Below are 14,596 nucleotides of genomic sequence, written 5' to 3'. Positions count from 1 at the left end.
ACTATTTGCCTTCTCGTGCCTACGAAGGATAGCTTGAATAGCAGAAGCTGTAGCATCTTCCGAGGCTGGGCGAAATATTTCAGAGTAGGCTGTGTGCGAATCCGTATAAACGCGAACAGATTTCCGGATGGTATATGGGAGGCTTTTGGTGGCTCCCCAGATGGCCAGGAGTTCAGCATGCGCTGGGGTACCGCACGGGAGATGGCAGCTATAGGCTCCTGAGTAAGCGGTCGTCTGCGTGCAAAAAAGCATGGAAAGTTAAGAGTCCGTATAAGCATGGCATATGCAGCATCAGAATATATACAGCTAGATATTTACCATAAATGAACCTAACTGCAGTAGGCCATAACAAAGTTCAGCTTAACCATAGTTCGCATACCTGTGTAATAAAGAAAGAGTCAGTGTCAGTGTGGACTGTGCCAATAATGTGCAGCAGTCATGGTGAAGTCAATTATACAACATCAATAAACGTATGTAACATGTTTTAAGGACTAGACAACTCCTGTAGCATATGCCACCTCCCAAGGACTGGATCCTCTGGAAGCAGCTATGCCGCCCTAGTCCAAGGCAAGAGTAGTGTTCCAGAGGTCAGATTAAAAGTTGTATCAACATGCTTCAATTCAGCATTATCACTAATAGCATTAACGAGCCACTTGAAGTTCAAATAAGGACACCAGTGTATTTGAAGCTAGGTTGCAGGGGATAGCAGGCAGCTAGTTCCAATTACTGTGTGATGCCCTCACTGTGGCTTGAGCATGTTCAGATTTTTCACTGCACTATACATTGCAATGATGGCATGCTTTTATAGCAAGGTATCTGTTATTTAGGAAAACCAGTGTCCACAGCTATCCTGCAGATTTTCACATTTTGCACCATTAAAATATATATATATATATATATATATATATATATATATATATATATATATTCAATTTGTTGTTGCCTCTATAATGTGCTTAAAACCTTGGCATTGTGAACTGTTAGTTCTAATACAATCTGCAACCATTTGTCTTTGCCATTACAGGACCCCATCACGGCCTTCTCAGAGTCAGCCTGCAAGTATGCGGGAGTTTGTGGAGAGGCTGGACAGTTTACACAAGCAGTTCGGCCTTAGTGATGACCAGCATTGCTGACACACCGCCACTGGGTGGAAGGTGTTGATGACAATGTTGGACAGTGCGCACAGTAGTTCATTGTACCCTCCAGCAAGAATACATCAACGCACAGACAAGGGATTGAATAGCTTTTCAGAAAGCTGCTCTTTGGGACCGTGTAGATAACTAATGTGTTCAGAGTAGATTTTTGCATTGCTGTTAAAAAAGACTGCTATGTTTTCTACTTTCTCGCTACCTGAAGAGGGTACTCTATGCAAGCCGTGGGGAAAGGTTTATTTATGCTCGAACAGACGCCTTCTGGTGTAGGCATGCTCAGCACTCTTCTAGTCTTGACTGAGTGTGAGGAGACGCGGTAGTGAAAAGCATCCTTCTGGTAAAGGCTGTTATTGCAAAGTTTTTCGCATCTGCGCATATTGTGCAGTTGCATTGGCCCAACAGTTTTGCTTAGGAGCACATAATCTTAACCTTATTAAAATATGTGTTGTGGCTACATTTTTTTTTCCTTATAATGCTGTAGGCTTTATTAAAAGGAGAGACATTCTGGTGTAATGTAAGTCATGCTTGCAAAACTCTCGTGCACGTTTGTTTGCCTGTTTAAATGGTGTACGACCTTTTATGTACTATGGTGTTTTTATTTTCACGGTGCAACATGCAATGTGTTGCTTTTATGTATGGTCCTAATGTCCAACTGCTCATTTGTCTGCGTTTGTGATTATACATGCAGATGGCATAGTGCTGAGAGGAAATGGGGAGGCTCAAATTTTTTACCCTCTGCCAAACAGTTGGTGCCACTAAACAGGGTGGATTCTTCTGCCGTCATCAACTCGGGTTCCTTACTCTGTCTGCACATCATCTGTGCAGAGCGGCCAAAAACAAAGAGGGGAACCTTCGAAGTCAGTGCCTTTTCTCAAGTGTGCTTGACCGTGCTTCAGGGTGTAGCTTCAGGGTGTAGTTGTAGTTTTAAAATTCCTTGTAGCTTTTTAGACCTGCTTTGGTTTTGTCTTATATGGTTTTGGCTGAGAACTCTACACATTGTATATAGAATATGTATATTTTACAAGCAGCAAGTAAGTGTCTAATGTTAATGTCTTGCTACTGTGCTTGAACATACAATGACATGCTATTGGCAGGGGCTGATGACCTTGCAAATAAAAATGTACATACCTGTTCAGAGAAACAGTTGTATTGTTATCTATGTGTGCTTTACGGCTTTTTAGTCCTTTGTTCTTCCCATTCTGATCTTCAGTAATTTTTGTGAAACTTGACAACATTTTCAGCATGGTGTGAACAACAACCAACAAGTAGTGATTTGGGTGAGTCAGTAACATGGCAATAATGCTTTCTCCATGCACAACGTTTACCTGACAGTTGGCATGGAGCAGCGGTAATAGACAGAAATAAGTGGGGAAATATAAGCAGGGAGCGCAGCCCAATGTTTGGCACGGCTAGCGAGCTGCCACTGGGTGATAAGGTAAAATAAAGATAAAACAACTACATTGTCACCTCACTGATGTCATCATCAGAAATCATGCATAGTTAAGAACATACGGTTTTTGTCATTCCATGGTTTGCTCTCTCATTGGAAGCCACAGCCCACACAGGCAGCAGCATACAGATGTTCATTGCCTTTGATGTGTAGCTCCTAAAGGTTTGGCAGATTCCTATTACTCCACTGACCCCATCACTTCCTATTTCTGTCCTCTTTTTCTCTTTTTTACGCTTACTCAAAGGATATCACGCACCTTGCACTCACAAGACATTGCAGCCATTCACTGATTTGCTGCGACTTGACGCCTGCCGTTCTCAACAGGCTTAGCTAATAGAGCAAACAAAATTTTACATTGCGTAAAAAATATTTGCTGCGATAGCTTAGCTATGGGTAAGGCTCAGTGCAAATTCTTGTTTGTGAAAAGTGAACAGGTAGTTTTAGCCAGGTGAACTGCTGTTTTTAACACTGTTTTCTAAAAGTAACTGGTAATAAGCCATATCTGCCACATGAAGCCACGTAAGAAAATTTGATATCGTGTCATTTTACGCGCTTCTTGTTGGTGGAATATTAATTAGAGACAATCATCGAAGAAAACAATATTAGAGTGAAATAAACCAGGTTTATTAACTGCGTGGCGCGAAGAATGACCAATGCATTTCTAGGTAATTAAATCAAAGGGTAGATGTACATATATATTAATGATATATATGTAAGGGGAAAATATAAAATATTCTAAATGCACTTATTGAAAAAGTGAGAACTCCCGACTGGGGGGAGGGAATAAGCGCACGTGTTTGCAATAACAAACACAGTTACTGGTGAATGCTGCACATAAAACTCTCATTCGCAGAAATAATATTCATAGCATGCAAAACCATCTTATATATATATATGCAAGTGTTATTGATATACTGTACGACGCCGAATAGTCGTTTCCGTTTTAATGTAACACATAACAGCACTATTGATCGAAGTCTCAAAGGTGAGTGACCGATGCAAGTGAGGACTGTTATTCAGAATGATTGTGCTGCCGGGGAGTCATGGCTGTTGTGCAGAGGCGCAGTTCCTGAGAGAACTAACGCACGGGTTTTAATAAGTCCTGCTTAACGAGTTCCTAGCTGTCATTCAATATAAATGCCCCATTTTGGGGCAGCCTGTTAATCTGCTACCTTGATTCAGGCAAGGAAAACCTTTTTTTGACAGTCTCGCCATGTTTGCAACCTATTCAAATTGGGGTGCCCCATGTGGTACCGCACTTAATTTCTTCAATGAACGCAACAGCTCTGCACATAGCTCTACGTGTATGTGAGACATGCCGTTCCTTTGTTTCATTATGGTCGTTATGATAGTGCACCGGATAACTGAAAGCAGCCGTTTATAATATACAAGCTGCTGAGTTGAGCAGCCATACATTTGGGAATGGCATTACATTTATGTATGAAATATAGGTCATTAGCACACCCAGGATCTCTGCCAGGGGGCACATGCACTTTGCATAATATGCAATTTCTTTTCTTTAGCCAGAGGAATGCAAAAGCAAATAAAATGCCTAATATTATAATATTAAGGACACCAAGGATGATGACGATTTTTATTGCTTCACCATTTTACTCAAAAGTAATGTTGGAGTTAATGCATAAGTACAAGACAGCGATAGAGTGTTTTTGTTAATCGAGAAAATTCGACCTCAAGCCACCTCCTGAATTGTAATGGCAATGGGAACAGAACACTGTAGGTACAAGTTGGACGGGTGGAACCGGGGGCACGGGGGAAGAGGGGGGGGGGTAACTTGGCCACAGGGAGGGGGGGAACCCCCCCCCCCCCCCCGTCGGTGCGCCACTGATGTAGGATAAGCGTAACACTTTTTCCCCGGAAATCATACTCGAGGTTAATTTATTTTTTTACACCCCTAGAAAAAAAGCCGAAGAACGCAGCCACCTGCTTTTTTCCTTTCTTTTTTCTGAATTAGACAAATTCTTCGGTTTTACGGTTTTACATATGATTATGAGGCACCCGGTTTAGTTTTCACCACCTGGTTAACGTGCACCTAAATATAAGTACACGAGTCTTTTTCAATTTTGTTCCCATCGAATTCCGCGACCTGAATTGAACCCGCGCGCTCCAGTTTAGCAGCGCAACGCCGTATCCACTATAAAGCCACTAATTAGGCTACCGTGCAGGCTTTCTCTTCGTTTTTTTTTTTTTTGTTTTGTTTTTTGTTTTTTTTATATTGCGATAGCAATTATATGGACACTTCAACCGGATTTCTGCCGTCGCCGTGAGGTTCCGTATAGATAAAATCTTTACCGCGCGCCGTATGCCCGAGCGGAAGCGGAAGCGTGCGGGGACGCGCGCTGTCACGGAGAGCGAACGCACTCAATCTCCCACGCGCAAGCAACGAAGCGGGAAGCCAGCGCCGGAGGGAGCAGGGGGGGGGGGGGCACTCTGCCAACAACCGCGCTCGTCGCTCGACCGCACCGTCTCTTAAATCTCCCACGCGCAAGCTTCCTAGGAAGCGGGAAGCCAGCGCCGGAGGGAGCGGGGGGGGGGGGGGGGGGCACTTCTACTCTGCCAACAACCGCGCTCGTCGCTCGCCGCACCGTCTCTTATCTCCACACGGCTCTGACCTTTATGCACTGTGCATTCGCCGCTCAGTTTCTGTTGAAGCGATAGACCGCACGTACCTTCGCCCGCTGCAGCGTATGGGCTTGCTGCCAGCGTTTTGACAGTCGTTGTCTGCAGTCATTCAATGTGATCTATTCATGTTTGTTTGTGCGCGCTCACACCACGCTTGTTCATTCAGTTAGTAATAGTCGGGCCACATTTTCCAACGCACGCTACACATGTGATGCTGCCCGGATCGGCAGTGCAGCGCTACAGGTGTGTCCCTTCGCACGCGCGCTGCCCACGGGAAGCGCTTCTCATCAACACCAACGTTTCACACGCGCCTTCTCGTGGTCATCGAGTCTCTCTTCATGTCGGTCTACTTACGCCGCAGCACACCTGCTTACTTAATCAGCTCATGTTTACTACAATTCATATTGCTACCAAAGCCGCTCACCTTACTTCGTATGACATTGCTGTGTTGCTATCGCATTCATTGCTTCGCCCTTAGGGCGAAGCTGTGACATTTTTTTTCTATTGCCGGACGCGGCGATCAAAAGGTGAGCCCTTAACAGCTTCGCTGTAAAAACGGTTCCTTTAGTGACATGCCGTCAGTGGTGGCAGCCATGGGGTGAAGGGTGATACGTAGTAATTAGTCAGTAGCTAACAAAAAATCAATGATTAACTTTTAAGCTTTTGGTTTAAGCGGACTCGTCGTAACTGGGAAATTGAAGCAAGCTCTCCGTACGTACAAGCCATATCAACGCTCCGTGCTCCTCGCTTTCCGAGCGCGCTGGCTGCCCGCTGCTGGGTGGCGTAACGGAACGTCGCCTCGAGGGGCGTGGCTCTGCACTCGCTGCTGCCTCCCGGTTTCAGTTTCCCGCGTTCTGATAACCGAAATTCTTCGTGCTTGAGTTCAATTCAATTCAATTTTTTTTCCGCATCTTACAGTGCAGATGGAGGCGTTGTAGAAAAAAGCTGTGCCAGGACAGCCTGACGAGTCTACAGCCCTAAAGTTCAGCAAGGGGGCAGTACTGGAACTTGTACAACTTTAAAACATAGATAAGTACACCAAGATAAATACACACTACACAAAACAGCAATTTGTACACATAATTAAAATTTAGCCACGTTATTTAAATACAAACAAGTTCCTCGCGTGAACAGGAAAACAAATCAAAATTAATGAGAGCATAGTAGAGCACTGCACGGGCCGATTTTTTCAGCCCGGGCCCGTTTTTACGTTGGGCTGCCCGCCCGAGCCCGATCAAAACTTTTATGGCGAGACCCGGCCCGGGCCCGGAAATATTCTACGTTACCCGCCCGGCCCTGCCCGCCACCCCTTTACCTTTTACCCGAGCCCGGCCCGAGACCGAAAAATACATGTTTTTCAGAGTTGAGACGCCCGAGAATAACTCGCTGCACGTTACATGCACACCACCAGAAAGCCCGAGCCTGGCCCGGGCCCGCGTCAAAAACCCCGAGCCCGGCCCGAGCCCGTGAACAAACTGCTCTACCCGGCCCGGCCCACGAGCCGCGCCGGGCCCGGGCTTTCGGGTAAGCCCGAGCCCGTGCAGTGCTCTAGAGCATAGCCATTAAGAAGAGACGGAAGAGTATAGTGAAAGCGTTCTTTTCCTAGATTAAGTCGAGGTGTCGGTACTATCCATTTCTCGCCATATCTTGTTGGAGAGCCGAATACTTTTATTGCGATAGCAATTATATGGACACTCCAAAGCAGATTTCTGCCGTCGGCGTCGCCGTCGCCGTTGCCATGAGGTTCCGTATGACGTCAGTGGCGATGAAATCGTCGCCGCGCGCCGAACGCTGTATGTGCGAGTGAAAGGGCGCGAGGGACGCGCGCTTTCACGGGGAGTGAACGCGCGGCGAAGAAAAAACGCGCGTTCTGCGCCGTGCTTCCTTAAGGGCTGCAGAAGTAGGCGTCTCTTTCCTCCTTTACAATCGCCATATATGTAGAAAAAACGCGCCTTCTTCCGACGCGCGAAAGGCCGTGGCGGGGAGGGGGGCTGGAGGGGGAGGGAAGGGAGGTGACGTTTAGCTGCGGCATCAAGTGCCTATTTATATCAGAGGCTCCGGCAACAGTCACCAACGCCGTACACATTTTGTGCGAACGCGGGCAAAACGCCGACGGCGTCGACAACAGTTCTGCGTGTTGCCGGTGCTGCTGCATGTCCAAGTTTATACAGCGGATAAAACTACCTTGAGTCGACCCCATGGCTGCTTCGCATACTACTCAGGGTTCCCCTACGGGAAGATGGTGTAATTTTCTCTCTCGTTCCCGACTCGCGCTCTCTTTATCTCTCGTCCGTAGCTGTGGTTTACCCGAATGATCCCCCGGTGCTTCGCCCACTCATCATCATCCACTTCGTGGATATGCTGTGATTTTTTTTCTACTGCACTATATCCACATTTTTTTTTTTTTGACACCACCATCTTGGAGACCGGCCCACATTTTTACACTGCACATACCCACGGGACCGGCTTTATATAATGCAGCTGGAGATAGGCCCAGACATTTAGATTGCACTCGTCTCGGTATCGGCTCATAAAAGAGACTAGAGAGATAACCCGATACCGAATAGTGGGGGTAACTCGCCTAACAAAGACTTCTTGAAGAACTCCACAAATCCCTCGTGTTAACATACACTTGAGAGAGACATGTAGTGCGATAGCCTAGACTGGGTAGGGGGGGGGGGGGGGGGGTATTTTTTAAGCGTTCATCTGGTGGGCATGTCCATTACGTCTGCTGCTGAAGTGCTGAGTGGCCAGGGGCGCATGTCTTCTGCTGACGACGGGTACCCCAGCCCTGCCAATCACAATTCCATCAGCAGACGAAGTGGACATGTCCACTAGGGGGACACTTGCAGAATCGTCATCAGCAGAAGCAGCCTATTTTGATGCGAAAGCATCAAATGGCTCATTTGAGAGAATAAACCGGCGTCTGTAGCAGCGAAACGGCACCTAAGTTCCCATTGGCTGCGACGCCACGCCACGTGCGCGCCTCGACGGAGCAGAGCTGTCGAAACGGAATCACCTGCTGGCGCGCCAGGTGTAGCGTGAGGGGAGAGGGCATCGCCGCGATTCCACATCACCCTCACTCTCGGAAGCCTGTGTTATCCGCTTGTTCCTGTGTTCTCGCCTACGTTCTAACTTCGCCTCGGTAATCGCTATAAAGAAATGAACGTATAAAAAACATAACATATACAAAACGAAAAACGTTGGCGGTAGTGAGTTTCGAACACTACCGCCAACGTGCGCACAGGAGCCCACGCACAGAAGCCGAGTGTCTGACCCACTGGGCTAAACATTTTTTTTTCTTTCATGGTATTTATTACTTTAATATGTAATCCAATAAAACACTCACCAATTGTGCAGAGTCATAGGATGTCGGGCACAATGATTCACACACAGAAAAAAAAGTTGTCGCAGTTTCACCCGAAAGGCGAAGCATCAATTGCGATAGCAACTTAGTAGAGAGCTATACGGAGTAAGGATAGTAGTTTTATCCGCTGTACAAACTTGGACATGCAGCAGCACCGGCAACACACAGCACTGTTGTCGACGCCGTCGGCGTTTTGCCCGCGTTCGCACAAAATGCGTGCGGCGTTGGTGACTGTTGCCGGAGCCTCTGATATAAATAGGCACTTGGTGCCGCAGCTAAACGTCGCCTCCCTTCCCTCCCCCCCCCCCCCCCCCCCCACGGCCTTTCGTGCGTCAGAAGAAGGCGCGTTTGCTCTACATATATGGTGATTGTAAAGGAGGAAAGAGACGCCTACTTCTGCAGCGCTTAAGGGAGCACGGCACAGAGCGCGCGTTTGTTCTCCGCCGTGCGTTCACTCCCCGTGAAAGCGCGCGTCCCTCGCGCCCTTTCACTCGCACATACAGCGTTCGGAGGCGCGCGGTGACGATTTCATCTCCATTGACGTCATACGGAACCTCACGGCGACGGCGACGCCGACGGCAGAAATCTGCTTTGGAGTGTCCATATAATTGCTATCGCAATAAAACAGAAGAGGCACTGTTCCGCTTTAAAAGGGTGGTAAGGCTAAGCACCTCACCAAAATGGGGTACCAGTCCGGTTGAACATCAAGTCCATCATAAATATGTTTTAGATGCACAGTCATCTGGATGAAATGTACCTTTGTAGGTACAACCGGTTCGGCGTTGCGGTCCATCATTCCGCGCCTTCCACAAACTGTGCATTCCCATGAGAAAAAAAACATGTCGAAAGGTACATTGTCATCAGAGGTCGGCAGCAGGTATCGCACTGTATGGGGGTTGATTTCAAAGTCTTCCTTTATAGAGTCCGTTGGAGGATATCCCAAAATAGAATGGCGTCTTTGCACCCAATAAAACAGTGTTCAATTGTCTCTGGATAAACATAGCAGGCCAGTGCCGATGCCTCCTCTAAAAGGCACTGCCTGTGCACTCTGCTTTATGACATCATGTTACTTGAACCGCAATTTCCATTGCCAAGCCCGGTGTGACGAAAGCGGTGACGTCAAATTCGCCAAGCGTCTCAACGCGCTCGCTTTCCCGCGAGGAGTTCATAACTCGAAGGACTCCATCGACTTTTGGTATTTGTATACGTAGCCCCAAGAGCGTTAGCCAGTGCCACTCACGGCCATAGATATATGTGTATCAAGTACAGAGCCAACGTTTCGACAAAGAGACCGGCTTCCCTGTTTCGCCAGCTGCTGCTAATCATTTGAAATATACGCGTCTTCGCGGGACCTCTTTGTCTTATCTCTGTGTTTGTGCTTTGAGCTCTCTTTTTCGTCACGCGCCTGCTGACCTTGTACGTTCGCGCGTGGCGTGAGACGGCGACTCTTTTTACTGAATAGTCGCCACAAGCTTCATCGATCACGCTAAGCTTCTTTAAGAGCGGTCTGTTCGCTGTTTTTCGTCAGCTGTACTTAACGTAGACAGTGGGCGTCTGGTAATGCTGCTGGAAAATTCAATGTCGGAGCCCATATATGCTTGGATAATATTCGGAAAGAATATTCCACAATTTAGTGTTCGGAATGTAAACGATTGTAAACGATGGCGTATATCAGCAGCTGAGGATAGCATGCCTTTGCGTTCAACCGCCCTGGTTGTGGACGTCTGTCTCTTATATCGCAGAGCAGTCACTCACGTGAATAAATGTCATAATTTCGGTACCTTTAGCTTTATACCAGGTTCGTAAAGTAAAGATCGACGAGCATTTTCCGGCATTTATCAGATTACATCGAAGAAACGGCGAATGATTTCCCCCCTGTAAATCAGTGTCTACCGCCGAGCGACTGAGCCACAGGAGAAACACGCATTCCCTTCTTATTCCGCACATGTGCGTAAGGTTCAGCGTTATCGCGGTCTCTATTTCCAACTGAAAATTAATTTGTCTTTGGTGAATATATTTTTCCAGACCAACGTTTACCGGATTTTTTTTTTTTTAATAATTTTGCTCGTCAAGCCTACCATTTTGGTGACTATACCGGGCGTTCAAAATTAAGCTTTACGGAATTTTGAAAAATCGCCTGTGGCAGGTAGCATAATTCTAATCGTTGAGCTAGGTTATTCGAAGAGGTGGACATTATTAGCACGAGAAATCGAAACACATACTCAAATATTTACCAAAAATTCACTAATTAGCTTCTTAGTTAATTACTTCACGACACATATTGCAATTTACGAATTGTAGCCGGTGAGTTAGCGAGATGCATCCACTTGAAATGAATTTCCTGGATGACACCAGTTTCAAGATATTATTTCCCAAAGTGTGGGACATGGGCGTTCCACTTACTTTTGTACTTCAATGTATAAAACAGCATTTTAGCAAAAAAAAAGTAAGTGGAACAACAGTGCATTTTTACGGCGAGTTTGATGGCGCATATATCCAAACTGGTGTCATTCTGGAAATTCATTGCAAGTGGATACGCCTGACAAGCTCACCGGCTACAATTCGTAAATTGCAATACGTGTCGTAAAGTAATTAACTACGAAGTTAATTAGTGATTTTTTGTTAATTAGTTGAATATGTGTTTCGATTTCTCGTGCTACTAATGTCCGCTTCTTCGAATAACCCAGCTCAACGATAAGAATTATGCTACCTGCTACAGGCTATTTTTAAAAATTCCGTAAAGCTTAGTTTTGAACACCCGGTATATCTGGTCCTGTAATTCTCTTAACGCAGAAATGTGCTACATGACTGCAGCTTCTGCTCTTCAATATTGTAGTTACATCCAATACACAGAATAACAAAGTTTTCAGAAGGCACAACTCCATACGCGGTGCGATGTCGGATGTGACCTTGCGGCTGGCATTAAGAATGTGTATACATGTATTTTGTGTTAAAACGTAAATAGGATGGGGGAGAGAGGGAAAGACGGGGAAGTTAGCCAGTGCAGACCGACAGTGTAGAACTTAATTTGTAACGCCATGCGGGGGGTACAGAGATCCCGGCGAATTAATTATATCGGAAATAATTTAGGACTATTTGATTTCTGAAAACCAAACTAGGGTATACCGCAGTAGCTATATTGCTGGCTGAGTTCCATATAAGAACAGTGCAAGTACATATATTCGCATATCGATTTGTAAGTATATGGCATTGAAATGTGCATTGCCCTTAATTGGACGAAGAAAAATCCATTCTGGCACATCTCGACAACAGACGCGTAGCGGACGTTGTCAACAAACCCGTCCCGCGACCGTCAGCCCAGGCGGCGGAGCAACAGCGCTACCACCGACCACAGCATCCATACCTTCATGCAGACGCCACAAAGCTCTCGCTGTGACAGAAACTGCGTCTCAAAGAGCTATAGTTGGCGTTCGGTGGCGAACGCGTCCCGCAGCTCGTCTGCGCGAGAAAGTGCCTTGAGAGAATACAGTCCGAATATACAAAAAAAAAAAAAAAAAAAATCACCGCCCAAGCACTCCGTACAGATGGTTAACCAGCGAGCACCGCGGCGTCTGCTGGCTCGGAGACGAACGCCGGCTCATCCAGCGTGCGGTGGAGGCAGCGGAATCCCAAGGGATCCCCGCCGATCTCTTCTCAGCCAGCGCAACTGGTCCTTGGACTGGTCCCCTATTTTTGGGCGAAATAAAGAATTCACCACCACCGCGGCGTCGAAGCACAAACGGAAAGGAGGGCGCGAGCGCGGTCGCTATATATTGATCACGACGGTGCGATACCTGGTGCACCACAGGGGAAGCACATATTGCTACACATGCAAAGAAGAGACGCCTCGAACATGCACTGCGAGCGTGCACCGCGGCGTCGAAGCATAAACGGAAAGTGCGCGAATGCGGCGATTCTCTTGTCCGCCTCCAGGCGCCTTCCAACTCCGGCCTTTCGCGGCGACGAAAACACGGGGCGGCATCTACGCTTGCGCGTAAAAATTCGGCAGATACACTTAAGGCTGCTTATGTGTGGTAATCCGAAATCATTATAGAGTCCCTTTGGGTAAATGTTTTTTTTTTTTTTTCGCGCGTTCCTTCTCCACGCAAGCTCTCGCCTGCGATCTAACTGCGCCTCGGCAAGGGCAAAAAAAAAAGAGGGGGGGGGGGGGGGGGGGCTGAGGTTTAACTCTTGTAAACCTTTATAACGAGCGAAAGGTCTGTTTGGCTTGGTTTTGCAAAGACTATGCACAGTGTTTCATTAATGCACGCTTCCGCGCTTGATAAGCTTCTCCGTAACTTGCTAATCTGGCCTCCCTTTGTTCTTTCAGCAGCCAACTTTGCCGTTGCTTGAGATTTCGAAGCCTGCCGTCTAGCTAAATCTACTGGATGATTAGATTCAGCATGTCGCTTCCGCTGAAGCGCACGCACAGAGCGCCGGTGAAGCAGCCGTTAAACCCTCGCCTTGTCACGTGGTAGCGCAGTGGCGAGGCTCCGAGCGAGCGCAGCTTCGACGCCTCTCCGCAGCGGATCACGTGGCATGACGTCACACCTTCCTCACTTGCTCTCCGGTGGCTCGAGGTCATTGCGACGCGATGAATGACCTTGCGAGGCATCGCGTAGTACAGCTTTCGCTCAAAAACGCGCCCAGCGTCTCAACGCGCTCGCTTGCCAGCGAGGAGTTCAAAACTCGAAGGACTGCTCAGCCAGCTCAGCGTCGTTCAATGGGACATTAATGCATTTTATTTGAACGCGATAGCGTTAAGACCCCCGTCTCGCAGAAATTATCGTGTCGGCGTCGGCGGCGTTGTCCGTTAGAGAAAATCATCCCGTATATATTTAGGTTTATGTGTATGTCACGCCTCGCAATATGACATGCGGTATATGCGGTTTATATTGCCACACCATTCTATCACTAAAGTTGTTCATACCTTGTCTTACGTTCTTGACAAAGTTATTCCTCGAAATTTTGAGAATGACAGCCCACAAAGAAATGTCATGAAAGAAAACACCGACAATGCATGCCTTATATGTTAAATCTTCTCAGACTGAAATGTTAAAAAGTGCGACACAATAACAGAAATCTGAAAATGATGTAATTTTTTTGCCGCTGCTGTGCACTACCTCCGGGATCCGCCCACGCAAGAGGTCGTGTTTCTACCAGAAAGCTCACCCGCCTTAACGCAGAACCACATGATCATCTGGTGCCCGGGTCACATAGGACTCGATGGCAATGAGAGAGCGGACGGCGCAGCTCGTGCTTTTGTCAACCGAGCGGCCGACCACTGTTCAGAAAAACCCTTCTTACCGCGAGACATCCTTGAGTACCAACGGCGCGAGCGACGAAAGTACAGTCCACCACACCCTGATCTATCCGGGCGGGACTCTTACGACTGGCGCCGAATACAGACGCACACATATCCAAATCTTTATTTGAAACATGCCATTCACCCCACATTCTACAGCGCTCACTGTCCGTGGTGCGGAGGCCAGCCAACTCTAGCCCACATTACGTGGGATTGCCAGAACAGGCCACCCAAAATTAATACACCGCAAATAGCCGGCAAACTTTCCGGAAAGGAGCAGTGGGAGACTTGGCTCGCCAGCGAGGATCGGGAGATGCAACTAGCTCTCCTCGACCAGGCACGGCGGACCGCTCAAGCCAGTGGAGCCCTGGACTGGAGTGTAGTGGAGTGTAGGGAGCGGGTGGGCTCCACCCACCCGCTCCCTACACCTGTTATTTTTAATAAACGTTTTGATATATATATATATATATATATATATATATATATATCACCCGCCTTCGTGCATAGCATTCGCCGCCAGCGTTTCCCGCTAAACATTGCGGTTACATAAGCTGCAGTTGCCGGAAAGCGTGAGTAGAAGTCAGGGATATTTGAATGCTGTCGCGTTCCACTCTTAAAGGCGAAGCTTAAGCGACCTGCAAGTTTTATACTCATTTTATACACTCGTGACGTGGCGCCACCTC

At 47.3% G+C, this 14,596-nt stretch overlaps 1 protein-coding gene across 11 annotated transcripts in view; it reads left to right on the top strand.

The window, feature by feature from the left end:
• The window catches only part of LOC119441900 (protein lava lamp), a 281,369-nt gene extending 279,077 nt beyond the window's left edge, over positions 1-2,292 (top strand). For all 11 annotated transcript variants that reach the window (XM_037706559.1, XM_037706556.1, XM_037706551.1 and 8 more), the window contains one exon: positions 1,025-2,292. In XM_037706559.1, coding sequence (XP_037562487.1) covers positions 1,025-1,133 — 109 coding nt within the window. In that variant the 3' untranslated portion in view covers positions 1,134-2,292. The remainder of the gene's footprint in view (positions 1-1,024) is intronic.
• The last annotated feature ends 12,304 nt before the right edge of the window (positions 2,293-14,596 follow it).

Source organism: Dermacentor silvarum, chromosome 2 (genome assembly GCF_013339745.2).
Source record: "Dermacentor silvarum isolate Dsil-2018 chromosome 2, BIME_Dsil_1.4, whole genome shotgun sequence".
NCBI classification, from domain to species: Eukaryota; Metazoa; Arthropoda; class Arachnida; order Ixodida; family Ixodidae; genus Dermacentor; species Dermacentor silvarum.
This window is presented reverse-complemented; position numbering and strand designations above follow the sequence as displayed.